Source organism: Brachyistius frenatus, unplaced genomic scaffold (genome assembly GCF_029030835.1).
Source record: "Brachyistius frenatus isolate BFR_SWC_R1_liver_20210118 unplaced genomic scaffold, ASM2903083v1 Contig_5, whole genome shotgun sequence".
NCBI classification, from domain to species: Eukaryota; Metazoa; Chordata; class Actinopteri; family Embiotocidae; genus Brachyistius; species Brachyistius frenatus.
This window is the reverse complement of record NW_027210604.1, coordinates 4,086,066-4,109,926: the sequence shown is the minus strand read 5'-3', so window position 1 is coordinate 4,109,926 and position 23,861 is coordinate 4,086,066. Positions and strand designations below refer to the sequence as shown.

The 23,861-nt window shown below is 38.5% G+C and overlaps 1 protein-coding gene across 3 annotated transcripts; it reads right to left on the bottom strand.

The window, feature by feature from the left end:
• Window positions 1-231: 231 nt before the first annotated feature.
• Window positions 232-22,165, bottom strand: LOC138632426 (prolyl 4-hydroxylase subunit alpha-2-like). 3 transcript variants are annotated; one of them, XM_069718001.1, is made up of 15 exons: window positions 22,039-22,165; window positions 14,433-14,535; window positions 13,041-13,137; window positions 12,397-12,548; window positions 10,290-10,427; window positions 8,920-9,159; window positions 7,609-7,805; window positions 6,442-6,618; window positions 5,932-6,002; window positions 5,637-5,736; window positions 5,005-5,058; window positions 4,297-4,362; window positions 2,595-2,663; window positions 2,144-2,240; window positions 232-991 (listed from the first exon to the last, which is right to left on the bottom strand). In XM_069718001.1, the coding sequence occupies exons 2-15, from the start codon at window positions 14,515-14,517 to the stop codon at window positions 921-923; spliced, it is 1,614 nt and encodes a 537-aa protein (XP_069574102.1). In that variant the 5' UTR covers window positions 14,518-14,535; window positions 22,039-22,165; the 3' UTR covers window positions 232-920. The 3 variants fall into 3 exon arrangements, 2 of the variants coding, with proteins under 2 accessions (XP_069574102.1, XP_069574089.1); XM_069717988.1 differs by lacking the exon at window positions 22,039-22,165 and adding an exon at window positions 21,432-21,525; XR_011311815.1 differs by lacking the exons at window positions 232-991; window positions 2,144-2,240; window positions 22,039-22,165 and adding an exon at window positions 21,432-21,525 and having other exon boundaries at window positions 2,631-2,663; window positions 4,297-4,492.
• Between the last annotated feature and the right edge of the window lie 1,696 nt (window positions 22,166-23,861).

Here is a 23,861-nt window from a genome sequence, read left to right as displayed (position 1 = left end):
GGAAGTGGAATGCGAGGCATGCAGCTCAGGAGGCACAGGTAGCTGTAACCTGTGTTGCATGGAGGCGAGCTGTGTACGTTTTCTGTTTCCAACGCCACAGAAGCTCGTGCAGTGGTCGGTGCCGTGGGAAGATAATACCGATGAGGGAAATGAGAGGAAAAATTAGAAGATATCACAACTTTGTAGCTGAATTGAAAGGGGCGGGGGCGGACCGCGATGGTGCGTCCAGTGGAGGTGGGTTATCCGAGAGTTCGTTGCGTGAACAAACTCAGCACTATTGCAGGAACTTGGAATCTGGGGACAGAGCCTGTGACAGGAAGTGAGGAAAATGGCAGAAGCGGCTTGAGCAAGGAATTCTTTGAATTTGGCAGAGAAGGAACGGTATCAGCCTTCAGCATCGTACAGCTGGTATGAACTGGTAGCTTTGAGCAAAGACGACGTTGACAAAGTATTTAGGCACAAGTCGTGGTAGACCTGATGAGAAGCAAGTAAAGCAGGGGGTGGATCGGTGTCGAGGGCCTCGCGCAACGAAACACTCGTGGTACACACTTTGTGTGTAATTTAAAACTGCGTGTATTGGAAAAACTAGACAAATCTGGGAAATTTTTTGCTAATTCATTTTTCTGTTATTGAACTCAATTTAATATACCCATTTACTGGCACTGGGGTGTCGTCGGGATACATGACGGAGAGCAGATTTATACATTTTCTGGTAAAAAACAAGAAAGTATATTTTTCAGTTAGAGCCAACATACCAGTGGAATCAAGCTTTCCTTGTGAGCCATTTGTTAATAATGCAGACCAGTTAATGAAAAGAACACTTGTGCAGGTGTTGTACAATGTATTTGTGAGTTGCTTCATTGCCAGAATTAAGGCACTGTGGATGTGTCAGTGTGTTTGGTGCAGCGAAGGCTACATCTTCAGTCCACTTCTGTCAGGCCACACGGTCTCCTGAACTCTTGACCCCGCTCATGAATCCACTTGTTTGACACTGACAAAACGGAAAAAACAACCAACTGAGGACCAAACAAAAACTAACGCAATTAAGTGATGCCAGTGTACAAGGATTGTACTGAATATGTAAAAGACACTTTAAGCCTTTTACTATTTTCAAAGTAACAAAAAGGATCCTTCACTGCAGTTTCGTGCATGTATTAACAAGTGCTTCTTAATTAATCTAAAACATGAAGGTCTCATCTCTTCGTAGCAGCGTTAATGCAAGTACAGTTTTGGTTTAAACAGGCCATACTATAGCCCGCATGAATACCGTTCCCATGATTAAACTGCAGCGATTGGCAATTTTCCTTATTCAAGTGTTAACATGAACAAGGAAATCCGATGAAGAGTTTTTGCTTAAATAAAATGCTTGTACATTTACAAGTTTTAATGGGACTATTTTTTTTCATAGAGAAGAGTACCGCTGTACCTACAGGTCATAAAATAGATTTTGATGCTCATTTCGTTCAATTCAATGTCATGACTGAGGTGGTGGTACAATTGAGAATTTCCTGTAATTGTACAAGTGTACCCAGCAGTGTTATTAGTGTTACAAATTGTTTATGTGTCACAAAACGTTGTGCCATGGTGTTAGTTGTGGGTTATTATTGTTGTAATACTGCAGTTAATAAGTGAATACACGCCACACCTTTAGCGCTCCAAGAGTTAGAGGGGTAGTTTTATGTGTATATAGAGTTGACTCCCTGATGTAAAGTTACAGCAATTCCTCCAACACTGCACCAGTATGAAGGTATATGGAAAATATGTAACACAGGAAACTAGTGTAAATTCAAAATCAGCTGTGGTAGTTGCTACAGCAGCAAAGGTTAAATATTACCATCGGTGATAGAGCTGGGAAATAAAACGTATTACGTGTATGATGACACTGGAATCATGTAATAATATAATCACATAGATAAAACAAAGTAAACTGAATCATTTATTTAAACCAAACTGTAATTGTTATGGTTTTTTTTTGTTTTTGTTTAACCGGAGAGTTTTATCTTATGGAATGCATTACAGTCGACTACATTATTATAGCTTTGATATCAGACAGGTCTAATTCATTCATGTGTTTGATTCTTAGTTACAGTTTAGCCAATTTGAAATCGCCTTTAGTAAGTCCTAAATCTGAACTTTGACTCACCCCATTTACTGCCTACTAAGACCGGACAGGCTGCATGTCTGGTCCTGTAGTCTCCCTCCCCGCTCTTGAGCAGATTATACCAGAAAACTGCTGTCCCCTGTGGAGAAATGAACAACATGCAAAAACTAAAGTAACATCCAATATGTATAAGAGTGAGGGCATGTGGAGTTCCACCACATAAAAAGACAAATGCTAGATTGAAAAGAACCTGGAGCACGTAGGTTACATGCTGAGAATGGTTTATTGCAGCCATATGCTTTCCCACCAGTCCCTCGTGCAGACATTCCTTTGCCTTTTACAATACAGAAAAAACTACAGGGAACCTAGCAGCTAGGAGACACCTGCAGTAAAAATGGAACATGTTTTAAAAACATTAAATGAAACCTACTGTAGCTCTTTTTTACAAACTCACTCACGTGTACCACAGAAACACACAGTCTGCTGTTATCACCTTTCTAGGCCAAATTACAGCTCCAAATTCAGGGAAGACGGTGGCACCTCCCGCCTCAACATCACTCATCTGAGAAGAGACAACAAACAGGTTAGAAACTTTGGGTTTTCCACGATTCCCCCTCCGCTCAAAAATATGTTTGTTCTTCTGGTTCCTACAGTTGAATATTTGAGCATCACTGTGCAGAGTGATGTGTGTGCAGAGTTTAAAACTTGAAGGCTGTTTTCATATTGATCTGCTGAAGAGACAAATTTTCTCTGTGCTCATTAAAAATACAACGTTTTAAGGGGCGAGCCTGATGATGGCCATGATTTGCCAATCTTGGACCAGTTCAATTTACACAAGTATAATGTGGAAACTTGAAACCTCCAGTGCACTTACAATGAGAATTGACTTTACAGTGAAATATAAGACATGCGTCTCATAATTCACTGTCATGCAAGTACATTTGCATATTCATAGATTCTGAAAGCATTTTTTTATTGAATAAGAAACAATAGATGCCATTTTAGTTTTTTTTTTTTTACAAGATAATTGAGGGACTTTTTGTGGAAAAACCATATCAGACCAATTCTTACTCAAACCATAGGATTTTATATACAAAAAAACAATAATATATAATAAAGATTACACACTGGTACTTAACAATCCTGACAAAAACAAACAAAGACACTTCTGTTTGTGGTTTTGCAAAATATACAGTTGCTTTAATGATCTTCTTTTTCAAAGCAACGTCAAACATGTCGAAAAACATGTGACAATCAGTAGTTTCTAAAAACACAATTATTGTGTTCGAAGTGATTATTGCTTCTTGAGGTTTTTTTTCCTTATGCTGTAAGCATGTGTCAGCATCATCAATTTTTTTTTATCTGGGCCATTTTCAACAGTTACACAGTTAAACGTTTTTCCTAATTATTTTTGTAATGTTTTAATTAATGAGATAAACTGCTATGTCTTATCCATGTTGGATTTACTCCTACCCCGCCGTAAGCTCATTGCGGGAAACAAAAGTTTTATTATATTCTGTTCTGATGTACTGTTTTACCCTTTCCATATCTCATGATCAACTTAAACTTGTATATTTAGAGAAGTTTTAAATTCATGTCTCAGAATACCATGCTATAGCACATCCATGTCACATATCAAGGCAAAAAGTGAACTTCAATCACTGATTATTTCGAAGAAAGATACATGCAGTACAAATAAAGTCTTTTTTTTTTCTTTTTTTTTTTTAATTGGATGCATACTCTACATACTATTTTGTACATCTCAATGTTAGAAAGGGCAAAACAAAATGTGGCTTCTTTACCAGCAGGTTAATGGGGAATGGCCAACAAAACTCTCCACAATATGTACTGGAACTGATTGACAGAAAACAGTTAATTTTAGATCCTTGTCTACAAAGTTCCTCAGTCAGATGGGATATTTATTCACAACATTTTTTTGAGAGTATCATCTCCCCAAAATCTGTAGAAACATTACAGCCTCTTTCCCCATAAGTAGTTCTATTAATCTGTGAACTATAAAAATGTAATGTCACACTGGGGGTTAATTAGCGCCACACAACGGAACAATTCAATAAAAGTCAATCAATCCAAGTCCAAGATTGAACCAGAGCTTATATCCATGAAGCTACAAGAAAAATACTGAGAGTGGGTTACCACCATCCATCAGTCAACGGCGACTGGATGCACGTACTTACGTAGTTTAAAAAAGTTGCCACACGATTTCCAGTGCCTAATCTTTTGAAAGCATCAGGTTCATCTTTCTACAGAGATAAAATTTAAAAGTGAAAATACATGATGAAAAAACTGCACACTCGCACACACATTACTTACGTAGTTTAGGAAGGTAGCAAGTCTATTTCCATCGACCTTGAGGTTGCTGTCAAAAGGACGCTGCAACAGATGTTTATATGTTTAACCCATCACCAAATATATGCACACTGGGAGCCTGCCTCTGGGCAAAAACTGCACTCAAATCGAACTGTAGACTGTCATCTTTTACAAGATCAAATAGCTTCAAATTATATGCTTAAAAGCACATAATACAAAGATAACAGAGAAAACTTGTATTAATCGTATAAGCAGATATTTACTTAATTTAATAGAAGACAGTTAATAGGAATCATTTTAATTATTCCTTACATTCTTATCCTCAGATGATATATGATTGACTCAGTCATTCTGCAGCGGTTGCGCTGATGTACGAAGTACATACAGCTGAAGATCACATGAAATTCATAGAAGAGTTGCCAGATACAACGCAAAAATACCCCAGCTCAGATCTCCAAAGTAAATATCAGAAAATATTTATGGAATCTTTTGGAGGGGGGGGGGAAGCATGTCAAGAAAAAAATAGAGCAGTTTTTACACTCGCACACAAGCTTTCACCGAAAGAGTGAACTCACCCTGGAGAAGTCATAATGTGGCTCGTATTGTCCTCCAACGCCGTAGTTTGCAACCTGGTCAGTCATCGACAAATGTGATAAAGAGGTAATGAATAAGCCCCTCCTTCAACTGGGCTCTAAGTTGTTTTGTAATTCTGTTGCCTTGTCTTTCATTTAACTTGTGCAAATACACAAAAACTTAAAAGCACAAATGCGTTTAGTCAGAAAGTCTCCAAAAGAGGTAAAACAATTAGTTGACCATTTTTCTCATCAGCCGTTTTTCGATTGCAACGTGGTACACAGTCCTACAGGTGGCGTCAGACTGGGTGCCTTTAAACTAGTTATGGTAACAGATCTTCTTATAATCTGTGATTGACCTCAATATGGATATATATATATATATGGATAATACTTTGAAAAGATACACGACAAAAAAAATGTCAAAATACTTGCTTCTGTAGAAGGACTTAATTATCCTTCGTCCAACTCTACTGTTTGTGGTTTTCATTTTTATGTTTTTTTTTGTATGTCCATGGTATAACATTGTATGCTAAATATTTTTTTTAAAACAGAGTGAGAATTCTTCTTAATAAAACCAGAACATTTGAGAAAATGTAGTAATTCATGTCAAGCTGTAGAATGAGGTACATTACCTGCAGTAACTCTGCAGTGTCTACTGTGAGGCCAGTGATGTCTTCTATTCTCTGATTGACTCTGGCAATGACGGCGTCGTCCTCTCCTTCCAGCCATGCACTGAAGAAACACAAACATCCATAAGCACATGGTAAACACACACACACGCACGCACAGAAACATGTATATCTAACTTTGTGATATTCGACTTGTAAAGAGGTCGTTAGTATATTGAGAGGTAAAGCTAAAGTAGTCGTCAAAAGAAATCTCGCCATGACCACTCAGGGGCTCTATACCTTCCCCTGAATGAGTTACCTTTTTGATACTCTGTAGTTGGCTGTGGTCAGGACGCCTGTTTTGGGGTCACGGACAGTAGCTCTGGCAAGCTTAAAAAAAAAAAAGAATAATAAAAAAACACAAAGAAATATTATACATGAGCATTTATGCATTATTTCCATTGTTAATCCACTCTCTGTCATCAATCTGCATTATGCCTCATCCTTTATTGTATATGTAGATTCAGAGAACAGCTTTTACACATTCACGATGTAGAAATGATTGCTCTGTGTAATTTACTCTAAATATGTTTTTGAAACAAATAAAAAAACTGCACCAGTAATAGGTTAATGGGAAAAATATATTTTTTTCTCCTAATTAGTCCTATTTAATTTCAGAATAACTAAATCTTCTGTTGTTTGAGGATTATATGTACACCTTTTAGAGGAATGCACCACAATAACTACATTTTGCATGTGTACAGCACTGACTAATTCCATTGACAATGTGACATTTTATTTATTATTTATTGACTGCTTCTTGTCTCACCCTGGGTTTTGCCAGCTCTTTAATCTTCTCAATCTCCTCGTGTGCCAGGACGTCCAGGTAGCGTACGATGTGGGGGCTGTCCCACTCGTCCTCTTCCTTCATGGGCTTCAGCAGGATACGAGGGTTCCTTTTACCATCCTGGTAGCGACAGAACAAGCGGCTCCGCCTCGCTTCATTCTGGTGAAATATCAAGAATAACCAGAATTGATCATTTTTGTCATTTTTATATAATTATTCACTTGAATATAACCAGTAAGTGATTACATGTGTTTCTGATGCAGCGTCTCAGCAGGGGATAGCTGCCCCTCACCAAGCTGTGACCTGTTTTCAGTGTCTAAACTATGCTACAGACTAGATAGAAATCTTGGTTTGTTAAAGTCTTCACGTGTTAAGCACTTTATAATTATTTTTGCTTTAACCTGAATCTCTGTGGTCTAAAGTTTAGCTTTACTGCTCTTTCCCTGTTTGTACATTCAAATATCAATTTCTTTAATGATAGTTTTCAGCCATATCAGAACCGCTTAAAGCTACTATAGATGAAAACAGATATCCACTGATGCCTTTTTTGAAGAAGTTATAGAAAATAAAATGTGTTTCTGTAAACTGCAGTGTAAAACCACTATAAAAGAAAATAAAATATGTTTCTCTTGACTTCCCCTGCTGACAAAATCTAAAATCACAAGATAAAGAGTTGCCTGTTCTTTGTCTATAACAGGTCCTGCACACTCATGGTGCATCCATACAGGTTTTTACATCATTTCGAACATTTTGACGGTTACATTTCTCATCTTCCTTTTCAGTTTTATTGCACCTGTTAATAAAGAACAATTTGAAACTATTTTTTTTTTTTACTATAGCTGGTTCGCTGCTCTTCAATACATTTTATTTGAATTGAATCAAGCCTTTGTTAATGTTGCCTTGTATTGATGCTGTATCAGAAAAGCAGACGAACATGTAACGTATTCTTTCTAGCCAACTTCTCCTTTATTTCAGCTTTATTTTTTAAATATGAGAAATACATATCAGTATGAAAATGATATATTTGCAATATAAACTTAAAGCATTTACTTCAAGATTTGGTTTCACAAAATGTTAACACTTAAGTTACATATGAAATGATCAAGTATTTTGACTGCCTCCCTGCTACAGGTCCTCTCATTGTCTCACCATTTGGATCCCCTCTCCTCTGCACAGAGCCTCATAGGTCTCTCTCTCTGGAAGGTGGTCTTTAGGTCTGCTGTAGGTTCCCAGCTGGATGGGTTCCTCAGAGTCCAGCTGGTATGGCTGGTTCACCTCATTGAGCTGCTTCAACAGTAGCCGCTCAAAATAACGAAGGTTTCCCCCTGCCCTCTGGTGAGAGGAATCTGTCAGTATAAAAATAAATAGTTGTTAGTGTCTCAAATCTGGTGGAAAGCGGTGGAAAATCTGTAGAGCTGAAATACTGTAATAATAAAAAAAAAAACTGCTTTACTTTAAACAGCATTGTACCTCTGACAAATATGAAACTGTAAAAAAAATAGTCCCAATAATCAGAAATTGAGAAAAGAAACAAAGAGCTGTACTGTAAACCTTGATGTCTTTTACTTAGTTAATCTTTGTTTATCTAGTTTTGGTATGTTTTAAGTCTTCAGCTTTTAAAAGTAATCAAGTACATGTACTTGAGATAAGGGTTAAAGGAAAGAATTAGCACACCCCCTTGTGGCGTTTATAGTAAATACACTGACTCTTAGAGAAGAATTAGAGACATACTGTAGTTCCTGGTCATATTGTATTAATGTTATTAATACTGACTGGGTTCTTGTTGTAGGAGGCGAATGTGCAGTTCGACAGTCCGCTGGGTGTCATTTAAACATGAAATAATGACACGCTAAACAACAGAAATTGACATCTGCATATATATGAGCTGTTCTAAGCATGTCTTCAAATACTAATTATTACTTTTGTAGCAGTGCTATATCTGCTCTGCGGTACCTCAGTTCCTTTCACTTGACATGTAAATAAGCATACCAAAGCTCTAAAAAGATGGGCTGCAGTTGTCAACACAACCCCTCATGCAGTGACTAAAATAACAGTATGAAACCACTAGCCTTTGCTTTGAATGGGCAACACCCTGCAGCTCTGGCAAGCGCATAGCGCCAGGGCAGCGAGAGAGGAGGGTGAACTGTAGTGATTAGTGAAACAGGAAGAAGGCAACCCATCAATTACCCCACAGTAGAGGGTTGTATTGGTCAGCTGAGGTGTGTCTGTATGCGTCATCGGAAACAACTGAAAATGGAAAAAAATTGCTTCTTAAATATATGTTAAAGGGGCTATTTTAGTTCCTCCACTATTGAGACCACGAACTCATTCACCTTTGGTTTATGGTTAAAAAAAAGAACTGTCTCCTCCTTGGGCTGGATAAATGAATGAGTGTATGTGTAAATGTGAACTGGTGTGCATCCCGATTTAAGGTCAGTTGTTGCATATCCAGCTCCTTACCAATAGCAACCAACCGCCGTGTCAGCTCAATGGCTCGAGGTAGGTCACCCATTTGGTAAACAGAGTAGCTGAGGTAGTCCAAAATGTCCGCCTTGGAAACCACAGCTTCCTCTCCATAATCCAGCTGCTTCAAGGACTGCTGCATCCACAAAACAGCATGGTAGTAGTCTGCGTCGTTATAAGCCGTCTTTCCCATGTCGTAGCAGTCGTCCACTGTCAGTAATGCATTGGAGTGCATACCTGGGGAAGGATTCGATATTACTGAATTACTGATCAATTTAATGACATATTTATCCCATACTTTACATCATTAGAGGATGTTAAAGAGTGCTTTTTTTTTTTTTTTTTTTTTTCTTACCTTAGTGAAACCTTCTTTGGTTAGGAATAAGGAGTTTGGGATTGGATGAAACACAGTTTGTCATTTTGCTTAAAACACTGCAGTTTGCAGACTGAGTAATACTGGATTAGACCACCAGCAACTGTTGGGTGTCAGCAAGTTTGTGATGTTGAGACATTGGCTACAAGTAATCACACAAAAAAATGATTTTTTGATACAAACCACTTTAAATTAGTTACTGATGTGATACATAACTATAAAGATATACGAGATAGACAACACTGTATAACAAAAATAATTCATTCTTACAAATATACTGAGTTGGTGAATTTTTTCAGCTACACTTTAAGCTCCTTTATATACCATTTAGCATACACGCAGTACATAAACATTTAATACATGGGTTTTAACCCACTATTATATAGTTAGAAGTAGGGCTGTCATGAAATTTGAATTGAACATTAATTGTCATACAAATAAAAGCAATTTAAGATTTAATTGTGTTTTCTGTTCATTGCAAGTAGGTGGCAAGTTTCCTGAAACCCGTGTGTGTGCAATTTCAGACTTCCGTAACTCCAAGATAAAACAAGACCAATTTGCAGATGGCAGTGTTTACTGCTCGATTTCCAGTGTTTACTGCTCGATTTAAGCCCTTCAATCTGTATCCTATCAAAAGCGAATGTGATTAAGGGTGTTATAAACAAATAAAGCTGATGAGTTTGAGGAATGCAACATGTGTCTGTGCATGATTCAATCATAAATGAGTCCTAAATTACCTAACCACAAAGAGAGAAAATCCCCAAATCCAGTCAGGTCCCAGAAACTGGGCTCTAAAATAGTGTCACTCTTCACTTAAAGCACCATTAACTAAAGCCCTTAATCTTTAAAAAAAAGTGGGGACTGAGAGAGAGGCACATACATGGAAACACAGCAGTTTGCCTTCCCTCCTTTCTTTTTTCAATGTATGCCTTTCTCTACCCCCTTTTAACGTATGCATGCATCGTTACATCATCAGTGCACACTCCTTGGTTACCTGGCAGTTTCCCCCTGGAGAAGGCTTCAGAATCCAGTTGGTACGTGTCCTGAAGACGCATCAGCGCCTTGGCTGCGCCCGTCTCATCCTCCGCATCTGGGAAGTACTGTCTGTGTATGGACATGTTGGAGATAAACCCTGGACAGAAAGTAAGACAGCATTCATGCAGAAATGTCAATGAAAGAAATAACACTAGGTGAATTACTGACTCATCAAATTAGCCTAAGGATAGGACAAACCAAGTTAATGTTAACTTTGAAATATTTTAACAACCTAAAGCTAAAATAGTGTACGGTATAAAAATTGCAAACCCACAGAAATATAGACAAATTATTCAAATGTTCCTAATTTTCAAATACGTAAAAGTGTTCTTGTTTTTTTTCATTTTACTTACTAACACAGAACTTTGATTCCATTGACAGCCAGTCAAACCTGTTAAGCATGCAAAGCCATGTTTAGCACATGGCACATTCACACAAAAGGAGTGTGGGAAGGTGTGACTGCACCTTATCAAAACAAACATCATGGGAGAACATGGGCACCAGCATTAAACTCATTGAACCTTTTGTTTTTCCTATGTTTTATTACTTTTACATCTCATTTTACATAATCAATGATCAATTTAACATGACCCCTCCCCCCCTCCACCTAAGACTGAGACAATACTGTATTCCTGTTATAGTCATCAGAAACATTCATGATTTTAATTCATATAACTCAAACGCATTAAACCTGCTGCAACAGATTTGTGGCCACCAGAAATACGCTGTAAACACAACATTGACATATTATCAACTTGCAATGTGATATAGTGAACTTGTTAGCAGATAATGAGCAGCAATATCATTGGCCAGTATTTGAAGAATTTCATATCATACATTCTCCCTTTGGCTTTCACTCTCCATCAACGCCTGAGAAACTCTGTCGTTCTTTTCCAGAGTCTGTTTTTCTTTTACATTTTTGACAAGTGAATTCACGTGTGTTACCAAAGCGTAAAGAGAAAAACATGATTGTTGATCAAGGAAAAGGAAAAAGCATTACATATTAAGCTATAACAAAATACTGTCCGTCTTCTATCTATTTATATTTATGAGGTTTACATCCATCCTCTCTACTCTCACTCTTAACTAATGTCCACGTGTACAGATTCATATGACGCACACACAGTTTATCTGCCTCACTCAGATATGGACCCAAGTCTAAACATGCACACACTTTCAGATCCCCACACACACACACACACACACACACACACACACACACACACACACACACACACACACACACACACACACACACACACACACACACACACACACACACACACACACAAAGAAACAAAGAGAAGACATGGCCAAAATATGCAGAGATGAGGAGCAGCTGCAGCTCTGTTGAGCATTTGAGCAGCACAGCAGAAATGTCCACTTTCCACAAAGCTGAAATCACTCCACTCACATCCGCTCTGGATTTTATATCTGCTGCTTGCCACTCGCTCTCTGCTCATGCTGGAAGAAGCACCATAGAAACAGTATTGAATCCTGCCCTTGAGATACATTATTTGATTTGACATGGTACTGTGTAACTGCTTACCATGGACAGGAAAGAATGTAGGCTGAAGATGTGGATTTGGCCATGATGACAACACATGTCTCATCTGGTTTAAATGGTTTCAACTTGTGCATAATTGATTTATTTAAATTTATATAACTCTTTCCTGATATACGAATAAATAATGCGGCGAGAAAGGGGAAGAAAAAAAAAAAAAAGCGCACCAGTCTGAAAACAAATAAAAGTAGAGTTTCTTAATATGCTTCGGTCTGATATGTTACACACAGGCACCTGCAGTTTACAGTCTAAGCTTGATATCACAGCCAAATGTGTGTCCACTATACTGCCAAACATACGCAACAGTCCCATTTCTGCATGGAGCCCAAAACCATAAACAGCTTTTTACCCTATCTGAATGCAGCATGCACGTGGGCTGGGGTGATATGATAATCACACAGAAAAACATTAACACTCCAAGCAAAGCTAAATCCCGCCACAATTGGCCAGTCCTCCTTCACATATTCCTGCTCTCTCATATGGTTTTGGAGATATTTATTACCATCAGACGGGTTCTGAAGCACCAGGATCTCCAGTTCAGACCACTCTGTGTTGAGTCTCTTCATCAGTTTGTAGGCATTCACTGGGTGGGCCAGGTAGCCCTCCGGGTCAGAGGTGGACACTCTGGTCAGAGTATCAAGCTTGGTGGCCCAGCTGAGAGACACACAGACAGACAAAGCATTTCTACTACTACAAAAGCCTCTGCTGCACATTATAAAGAGATCGCACAAATTGACGTTGTATTTTACATTGCTGGCTCCTGCAAAAGTGAAAGTGAATGTTCTGCTCTTATTTGGTCACATGAAAAGGTGAAAATGTGCTGGGAAAAAAAGAAACTTATGTGCCTTTACATTATATAAACCATACACTGTATAAATTAATTAGAAACAACATAGCTCTGCACATGGAAGGCTGAAGATATACACCGACATTCTAAATATGATTTTACTTAAATAACAAAGAAACTAAATTAAGTAGCAACTGAAGCCGTCACATAACCTTGGCGTATTAGAACAGGATAGCAGCACAAGTATAAAAAAAATATATGAATGATATACTTCAATAAAACATTAGTACCTCAAAACTGTACCTGAACAATACTTGTGTTTAGGTACATTTGAGCTGTTTTAAAGTTACAGCGTGTACCTTTTGACGGCAGTAAGCTTGGACTCCTCTGCTTTGATGTACTCCCTCAGAGACTGGACCAGCTCCTTCTCTGTGTGAATCAGGTCTGTCATTTGGCCTACAAAAACACAGACAGATAGATATTGTACATGAGCTCGAAGCGTCAGTGAAGATGAAATCAGCATCACCCTGTGCTGTATTGCTGCTGACATGTTTCAGGTTTAGTATCAGCAATGGCTACTAAATTTCCCCACTGTGGGATTAATAAAGTCTAAGTCTAATAAACTCTAAGTCCAAGTCATTTCTAACTCAGAGCTCCGTCAAGCAATAAGTAATCCAACAATCCCAATGAGAACTCGTACATCTGTTGTGCTTTGCTTTTACGACCCATAAAATAAATTTCTGTTAAAATTGTTTTTTCTTAGATTTAAAAATAAATCGACAACCACAAACTGTGGGGCTTTGATAGTATAGAATTACTCTGCACACTACAGTTGGGCGAGCATCCTGTGAGCCTTTGAAGAGATGGTTGGGGTGTTGTGAGCTTTGTAAACATTTTCATGGCGACGCCCAACCATGATAAATTTACGTGGGGTTGCCAGAGAAAAGGGATAATGAAACACTTTAATTGTTTCTGCATGCAAGCAGCACAACTGATCAGCCAAGTGCAGTAAATCAGCGTGATCTGAGTGACTGTTTAACCCGGAGGACGCAACCTGCCGAGTGATGTGACGCATACTGAGCAAAGGCAGTTTTTGTAAATCAGCAGTGCTCCTCTCAGGTATGACGCAACGACATGTAGTTGCACAAAAAGGAAAGAAAGAGTTTTTGAGCCTTTTTTTTTGGTGAGAATATTCTCTCATTTCTCATTAGGTGAGGTCATCTGCAGAAATTGTGCTCCATGTCTGTTTGAGCACAATGTGATTTTTCCCTTCACTGATTCAGTAAAGAAAAAAAAAAATCAAGTTATTCTGGACTAAATAAAGTCAGACTTTACTGCCCTTCTCGCCACATCCTCCCTTTAAATACCTTTTTACAGCAGAGTAAAGGCATGCTTTCCTCAGGGACTAAATTACCTAGTTCTGCTTTTTGTGATTTTGTTTTTCTCCCTAAAATGGGAGACTGTTAACAATAACGCTGAGAATATTTGATAAACACGTTTTATTTTGTGTTGGTTTTGTTAACCTTTAATGGAACGGATAACATTATTAATATTTATGAAATGTGTAATTATTACCGAGGCGATTTTGATGTTTTCCAAAGGAGGGACTTTTTTTTCAGGAATATTACTATGGTATGTCGACTCTACAACATATCCCTAAGTACACATAGCAGTAGGGCAAGTATCAAACAGAAACAAATCTCAGTATGGATATTAGAATTGAAGAAAATAAACAAAATGGTGAAACCCACTGATGGAGGTGAAGATCTCTCCCTGTATGGTCCAGCACCAGCAGCAGAGCAGAACCCAGGAGAAGAAAAACGGGGATTTCCTCATTCTGCCTCGTTCAATAACCTGCAATGACAAACATAATCACATCATTTCACACAGAGGGCAAAATGAACAACTTGTGCCAGACTGTTTAAAACACAGGGGGAGATTTTTACCCCCTGCAGTCTGTATAGATTTGGGGATAAAGTATAATTTTGTTTTCACTGCAGACTGTCCTGTTCCTCTTAGAACTATATTTTACACTTTGTCATCCATAATTGACACTGTGCTTTTCTTTCACAATGACAGAAAAAAGGCTGAGAAACAGTATTTCAATCCTGCGATTCTTAAACCACATACATAAATAAAGTTTGTGTTACCCTGAGGCAAAGGCTTACCCAATGATTCGTTGTTTCCATGCTGAATTAGCTGATGGTCTAACAATATTCCAGCATGTTTCCTATAAATGAGTCACTACTGCCGCAGTGCCCAGTTCCCATCGAGAAATAAATAATAGAGTGGAAATAGCGTGGAAAGATAGAAGTGTAGTTTTGTAATTAAACGTTATGTATCTACAGAAGAGTAAGGTAAGGGGTCTATATCTCATTGACCATCTGGTTCATGTAAGGTCCATTTGAGTACATTTTCCTTTTTATTCTCCTCCTCTAGAGTTCAAAATTGCCACAAAATTCCTTATAAAAAATGCGTATGATAAAGCTCAGGCAATGTCCTATGCAATGAAATATTAAACCAGAGTTTGCAAAGTAAATCTCTTTTAAAGTTCTTACCTTAATCCAATAATAACAAATGATATCCTTCACAGACATTTAAGAGGCATTTGATATATTTAACAAAACATTACATGCAACTCTGGACTAAACACAAAGTGAGCCAGTCGGCTTCATTTTCAAACAGCCCATTGTTTTTATGTTTATTATGATTTTCTTGTCAGAAGTTGCCACATTATGTGAGTAGTAATGTTATCTCTGGCAAAAGGAACTTAAGACGTGTGGACTTTCAGCTACTTCAGAGCCAACGATAGAACTGAAGCTGAGAAAGCGGGACAAAATACGGACGTATCAACTGGTAGAAAGTCTCTGTTCACCGTCCAGGTCTGAGAGCAGCTTTCTTTGTGAAAAGTGACTCTGTTCCACTTTCTCTTGGATTTTGTCTAATTCTGCTTCACCACATCACTTCTCAGTGGGGACCGCTACTACTGCTGCTGCTGCTGTTGCTGCTAATACTGTTGCCTGTGTAAAACGTGCAATACACTGTACATACACATCCATGCTTCCAGACGTAAGCACAGACCCACTCCATACTTCTGTCTGCACAACCATATAATCAAAGGCTCAGAGAAACAGGGGATCTGAAGCAGAAAATTGCCACTTTATTTGACAGTGTAGTAATTGCTTGTTGAGATATCTGCTCTAGGTGAAAAAGAAATCCTTTCACTTTCGTGACACCTGCTGACAAAATACAAGTCGACTTTCTAATGTTGCCACAATACTGTGACAATTTTAATGCATGAGGTGTATACTTAGTTTGAACCTTAGGTCACGGTGAGACTATGACACCAACATAGTGTCCAAAAGGAAGGAACATATGCAACACATTGCCAATGATATTATTAGTCTTTTGTAAAAAAATAAATAAATAAAAAAATAAATAAAAAAAACATACTAGAGGGTAAATTTGGGCTTATTTGTGACAATTGGATCCTTTTAATGGGGTAAACATCCAGAACATCCATATAATTTAATCTACAAACAAAAAGCAGTACTGGAGAGGTGCTGTGAAATGCCTGAAACATGTACAGAAAGTCAATGCGATTTCTACTTATGTTGTCAAAAGAAAAGAACTCATTTTCTGCATTTTTAGTTGCAACTTTGACAATTATAGTTATTACACTGGAATGTACCACATTAGATGTGAGACGATAGATATCAATCATGTATATCAAACATTCCAGAATTCGACTGGGCCTAAAATCAAAAGAGTAACACATATTTAGTTTTCCTTTCTGGCTTGGAAGTAAATGAATTGCTCCTAGATGTACAGTACGTAGGAGAGCTGCACAATTGCCCTTTGTTGAGAGTTGGACCAGGTGGGAACAATAGGACAATAGTATGTGGAAATAAAGAATGCTACATTGAAAACAAAACTAAGCCTCCTCTAAGTCACTGACCAGTCTTGAGCTTCTTTCAAATTATATGACTAAGGATACTTACACATATTTTAATGCTTTCACAATCACAAAGTGTATTAGCACATTGATGTACACAACAACAACAATAATAATAATCTTTAACAGTAGAATATTTTTTTATCTTTAATCTATTGCATGTTTTTGAGCTGCTGCATGTCCATGTGTCAATAATGTGCTCTGAAAATAAGAGTAAAATCCTGAGCCAATGAATTAACACGTGGTTTGGATAGTCAATTGCACAATTGCTGTCCACCGCCTCAAGATAAAAATGCACCAACAACGTGACTGGCTCGCCTCATTTTAAGACCGACACGGCCATGGGCGCGCAGATGGGCGCAAGTATATTTGCTATTTAAATAAGGTGAGTGGCGCATGAGTAAATAACAACTGCATCAGTCTGAAACTAGGAAAGACACCTGCGTGGCTCTTGGCACTGCTTTGCACTGGGTGTGTTTTAGAGACAGTGGTTGTGCATGCGTGGTCCTCACAGTCAGCTGGCAGTAATTTGTGTCATTTGTGTTCTTTAATATAAACTGTGAAATGGAGTGTCCTGTATTTATTCTAGTTTTTTTCTGTATAATATTGCTGACATTACAGCTGAAATGTATACCACAGATATAATTTAATGTTATCTTTTTGCCCTCAAAGGAGAACTCTACTCCTTGCTTGACAGGGGCTTTAGTTCCACTTTAGCTGTAAGTGTTTTTGGTTGACTTAGTGAGTGCTAGGCCAGATACATATCACCACAGTCCAAAACTACAAATTAACTGACCAAACCTCCCCGCTTTGTAATTTACAGCCAGTACGATTGCTTAGCTCAAACAGAGTCTTGCCTGTAGTTGCAGGCCGCAACACCCAGTCACATTCCTGCAAAAGAGGCCTGCTACCCAAATGTTCCTGAGTCCTGACCCTTGCGTGGCATTTCTGGAGATATAGGGTATAGCACTGAGGAGAGGACAAGACAGGGTATGATATGATTTGTCAAGAGAGTGCAGGACGGAAAGGTGTATTCTGAACATACTGTAGACCAAAACGATCAAATTTTCTTCCCGTCTCCCAGACCAGTGTTGAAGACAATAAGAATGGAGGTCAGCAAAAAAAAAAAATTTAAAAATGAAAGAACCGTACTGGATAAAGACAGTGCTCTGATTCCCCCTTTTGGGATACAGGATGTGCGATAGTATCTCTGGTCTCTTCATTCTCCGTTCTACACTGATTTAGCAGGCTTCTTCAACATTTTGTTGTTCCTTCATTGGTTTACAAGTGAGTGCAGCACCTCTGCTTGTTTCTGTTGGGGTGAAGTTTCTCCGGACTTTCACTGTTTGGAGTTGTGGCTCTGTGAGAGAGATAAGAGACACACTCTCTGGCAAAGCACTTGGGATCCAAGGTCTGCAGTGGAGCTGGGGCTCCTCTGGCTTAAATGTTTACTCCAAAAGAACCGTTTTCAACATCTGTAGTAATCTTGTTCTACTTTTCGGCTGGACCTCACTTGACAATAAAACTCCGGACAAAAACCTGGCTGGTTCCAAGCAACAGCTGTCTTTGGTCACATTAGTGCCAACTGAGGAAAATACAATGATTCACCTTCTTATGAGCAGATTTAAAACATGTCAAGATGAAAGGATAACAGTTTATTTCAGGAAACGATAAAAGTGATCTTTCTCATCCTTTCTTTCCAGATAGTTTGATAAGAGAAGCAAACAGGAGCAACACCGAAGCAAAAAGCAGTGAGGGGAGCGTTGTCAAGACAACTGAAACATTATGTCAACATTGTTGCCAAAGACCTCAGCCAAACTTCCTTTGAAACCTGCAATAGCTGTCGGGAATGTTTTCTGCAAACTAAACATGCCTTTCAGAGTCCTATTTACAGGAAATATGTGACATGACGAGAGTGAAATAGTAGGAGTTTATGCGTATATCAATAAACTTTATTTGATTTGAACTCCCTGTGACCTCTGATCAGAGTCCCTTATCCTTAAAAGAGAAATAAATCGACCCTCCCTGAGACATTACCTTTCTCATAACCAGCAAACACCAAATTCCAGGTGCATGCCAGAAAACCGAGGTCCTCACAGGAGGGAAAAGACACTTTCCAGCTGCCAACTCCCCCCACACCGTGAGGCCTGGAAATGGACTGTATATAGTTGATGCTAAACAGATAATTTCCCGACTGATGGTAATCAGTAAGCAGGACTGGCATACACCCACACCCATATACACACACACACACACACACACACACACACACACACACACACACACACACACACACACACACACACACACACACACACACACACAGAGAGAGAGAGAGAGAGACACAGGAAAGACACACAGAATTAATCTACATTTGCAGTGTAACACACGCATGTTACATAAAACACCTCGTGCAGAATGTGCAATATCCACAGGCAGGCTGTGAACATGCTCAGACAAACTCTGGCTGTCAGTCTGAAAAAGACTTAACTTTCCTCTAGCAATGAAAACAATGTCACATTTACACTTGTCACTGCTGTTGCTCCGAGTATTTCAATTTACACTGCGGGGAGGAAAAATAATAGCTCCTCCTCAATCAGACTACACTCAACTTAGATTAAAATTCAACTTTTTGCTGTTTGTGTTTTTTGGACATGTAAAGCTTTGAATAATTATCTAATGAAACTACAAGATGTTCTCAGCATCATTATTGATCGCCAGATTCCCTCTGAACTCCTGGCTCACTCAAGGTTCAAGCAGAAAGATTTGTGACTTTCACTTCCACTAAACATCACATGAGGGGTGAATAAAGTACAAGCTGTGAAGCAATTTTGCACGTGTACACAGCCAACGAACAGAAAGACTGCTAATGGCACCTTCCCCCACACGGAGACAATTCGGAGGTGAATATTCCACACGAAGTTCAGCCAGAGTCCAGCGTAGAAAATCTCAGAGTATTGCAAAGAGTTTAAAAAAAAAAAATTCTCAGTGATTTCTGTTGACCGTATGTGGTTGAAGTTAAGGCACATTTGCTTTTAATAAAATGAGCTGAAAAAAATGAATAAATAAAAAGTCATCATGCTAAACACTAAAAAAAAAAAAGGTTGCATAATCAATTATATTTTGAGGGTCAACCATCTTTGCTCGGCAGCCACACTATAGTAATATCAAAAAAAAATCCATAACCAAACGGCTGTGCTGCAAAACGCCTGGCAGAGGAGCTTATTCACAGCACAGGGTTACAGAGTGCATCTCAGACAAAGTATTTACATACTGGCTCGAAGTTGTGCGTGTTCGTTTACACAAGCGAGTGTGCATATAGACAAGCGAGAGTACACAAACACTCCATTCACTTCCAAAACCCCCTTTTCGAATATGTAAACAGAGTGCTCTCGCGAATGATATTTAGACAAGAAAGAAGATTGTTGTAAGAAATGTAAATCAGCCAGACATGAAAATCGCGTTGCTTCATTACTTTGGATAAACAGACATAACCAGGACAGTAGCTGCAACTTATTTCAGTGAGAAGGTGAACGTGTAAAAGTGGAAGGCGGCGAGAGATTTTGTTCCGAGTATTTCCCTGCTGTATTCTAGCAAGGCATCGTTTTCTGAGTGCGCACGTCACCTGCCTTCCAGCCTAATCACTGCCGACAGATTTATGGCATCCTTCTATTTGCTGCCGTCCATTTATACACACTCCAATGGCTGCCACGTTCAATTATTGACATTGCGCTGCAGGGCATCACTTACCTGCCGGCCACGAAGCCTCCGATAACGCGGCTTTGTGTTCAGTGACATTACGCGCCATTTGCTGAGGGTGGATAAAGGCAAAGGCTTTTTTTTTAGCTTTTTATCTACCAACGATTGTTTGAAGCCAACGAGCTGCTGGCTCTTGTTCGAGCAGCGTGAATTCGCTCATCCTGTATGTAGATCGGGAACAATCTGATGATTCGCTGATCGGCAAATGTTACTTTTCAGCTATTTGGAGAATTGATCGATCATTTTTTTCAAAACAAAAATGTCCAGCTTCTTCAAATAGAGGACTTGTAAAAAAAAAAATAATAATAATACTTTTTTTTTCCACTATTTTGCTTACATTTTATAGAACAAACAATTCATGAAAAGCGTAATCACGTGTTAAACTGATTATGGAAATAACCATAAGTTGTAGTCCGGGTTGGTTCCCATGGCTAGATACCTTTTATAGTAGTATCTAACTGGTAGTATGAAATAGAAGCCCAGTAAAGCTGCCCTATTTAGCTTTAATCAATTCATTGATAAACAGAAAACTATTTTGACAGTCGATTAATCCTTTTGGGTAATTTTCAACGAAGAAAAGAAATACTAAAAACTCTGATTTCAGCTTCCTAAATATGAATATTATCTGGTTCCTTTAATCCTCAATCATAACAAACTTGAGTTTTGGTTGTGGAACTGCTGGTCAGGACAAAGCAAGACATTTTAGGTTGCACCTTGGGATTTTGGGTCGACCTTTCTCACCATGATTCGGCATTTTCAAGACCAAACAGCTCATTGATAAATGGAAAAAAAATTAAAAATAAGATTCATTGTTGACGAAATTAATTCTTATTTGCAGCTCTAGTTTCCTTTACACCCATTAATATCCAGTGGGCTAAGTCAGCTGTTAACACAATTTCCATCAGGACCATTTCCTCTCCAATAAAAAAAAAAACCCCAAAAAACCCGGTTTGTTAGTTTAACCCGTTTTAAGTAAACCGGCAACAGGATAATAAACTACGGACAGGAGTTTTGGATAAATGTCACTCTTCCTGACCCCGAGACTGCTGCTCATCCTCTCCAGCTGGTAGTCGTCCCAGTGACGTCAGCCCAAGACAGTTGTTTCTAGAAATTCCCGACACTTCAGCTCGGTCTTCTCCTGCAGCATTTTACTTTGAGTGCTACATGCGCAGAGAGATTGATCTTTCGCTGTGACGAATTATACCGAATCGTGTCCACTTTCGCTTGGAAGTGAGTGTGTGTGTGTGTGCGTGCGTGCGTGCGTGTGCGTAACATGTAAACAACACTGTGGGAGTTGCTCGGTCACGAAGTTCGCGCAAACTTTCAAAACTTTCTCCCTTTCAGCTGTGAAACATTTGTAACCCGACAGCCCGGCTGCGTCTCGCATTACGGTGAAACAAAACAACAACAACAACAAAAAACAAAAACAAGACGGAAATAAACACAGACCTTGCCTAATACCCAGTCGTTGTAAAAAAACATTTTTTTTATCTTCTTCGTAGCACAACACGTCTAAAACAAACAACCGGAGCCTGTTGGACCCGGTTATTGACAACCATCCCAGCATGTTCGGGAGGCACGCGAGCTCAAGGAAGCGGCAGTGATGTCAATCAAACAGCCGACAGCATTTAATGTCTCCTTACCTTTAATCCCGTGGGTTTTTTAAAAAAAAGAAGAGGATCGTCACGTTTTGGTGTGTGGACGTACCCACTTGCCAACCCGGGGTTATGAATAGTACAGAGAGGGGTCGTAAACGCTGCCACGTACAGAATCTCCTGCAGGACTGAGTTTAAAAAAAAAAAAAAAAAACGTCGAATAGATGCGCAGGGACATTCCTCTGCAAGTATTATTACGGTGCATTCAGGTGCGCCTCGTAAACTGCATTTTTCGTGATTTAGGACGGCTATTCGTACTCAAAAGAAAAGGCTTTTTGTCTTTGAAAAAAAAAAAAAAAATCAGAAATGGAGAATTCCAAATTATAAATAAGTCTTTTTTGTTTTGTTTTTAGTAATTCAATTAGGGTTGAAATTTGCTGAAGGACATTATGAGGTATGCTACTTGAACTTTACTTGAGTATTTCCACCTAATGTCACATTATCTAACCCATCACATCTTAATGAAAATACAGTATCTTTTAAATACATGTATTTACAAATACATTTATTTGACAGCTACTGGCGTTACATTATGAGTTTAACAAATATGGCACGTTTTACACAGCAGTATAATGTAGTAAAAATGTGCTTTAGCTCAATCGACGACAACATCCTACTACCACATTATTTAGTATCAATGTCCAATATGATATAACAACAACACTCAAAATAGAGTTTGCCTCTATAACAAATACTTTACTTTACAAAAAAAAAAACATATTTTAGTGAGAGTAATTGGATATTTTTACACTCTACTTTTACTTAACCGAAATATACTAAATGCTGCCACTGAATTCAACATAAATAGGCTACATTTCGATAGCAGTGTGTTTAGAATTAAGAATACTGAGATACCCATAAATACTTTACAACCCTACTTGTCTGGATAGTAGTATTGCAAACATACAAACCATGCAGAAATCTGCAGCTTGATGTTTTTAGATTTTGGCCTGTACGTGCCTAAAAATGCATGTCATCGACAAATACATTGACAATTCATTTGCAAATGCAGCTGAAAGGGAACTATAGGGCATATTTTTCATGTAAAAGATGACACTCCCAGTACTGGCCCTTTAAAATATATAGATGTTTCTCTTGCAGAAAGCAGAAAATGGGAAAACGTTACATTTTCCAATCTTTTAGAGTACTTACGGTAATGTTATCCATGCAACCCGTCACGTTTACAGTTCGGGATTTCCAGGGCTTGTTCTCTGAGAGGACAGAAAGACCATCTGGAGGGGAAGAAAAAAAAAAAAAGACTTTACATGGTTTCTCAATTATCTGCTGTTCTTGAAGTTTCTGTGTGTCTGTTTCTGTGCTCTCCCTGTCTCTGATGTCTGTGTATATCATCTGCAAGACGGACCAATGGGAGAAAAGACCACCATAAATACAAACGTAATTAGAACTAGACTATATATATATATACATATAATTCAAACTGGATTATAAGGCGAGAAATAATGCCTTTGCTGTGGTAGAGCAATCTACTGTAACACGTGGAAGGCTGAGTGCTGAGCCACATCTGATGAAACACTCCGCGTGATTGCACAAAGCACTTACATTTACTCTACAATGAATAGGATGCTGGGTTTTTTTTTTGTTTTTTTTTTTTTTAAGCTTATAATATGTAATAAAAGTACAGTTTAGCAAAAGCAAGTTCACTTTTGAAAATAGCTCTTTTCAGGGAGTAATTAAAGGTTATTAGATACTGTTGATATAATCACTGTTTAATTAGACTTTTCACGTGTGGTATTTCAATTTACACATAGGCTACATATACGACAAAGGTCTAACAGATAAGTTAATTTGAT

Excerpts from the sequence above, each read along its gene's own strand:
- LOC138632426 (XM_069717988.1), bottom strand. Across the intron at positions 12,549-13,040 it reads AAGCTTACTGCCGTCAAAAG|CTGGGCCACCAAGCTTGATA; the intron begins GTACACGCTGTA and ends TGTGTCTCTCAG. Across the intron at positions 2,241-2,594 it reads CTGTAATTTGGCCTAGAAAG|GGGACAGCAGTTTTCTGGTA; the intron begins GTGATAACAGCA and ends ATTTCTCCACAG.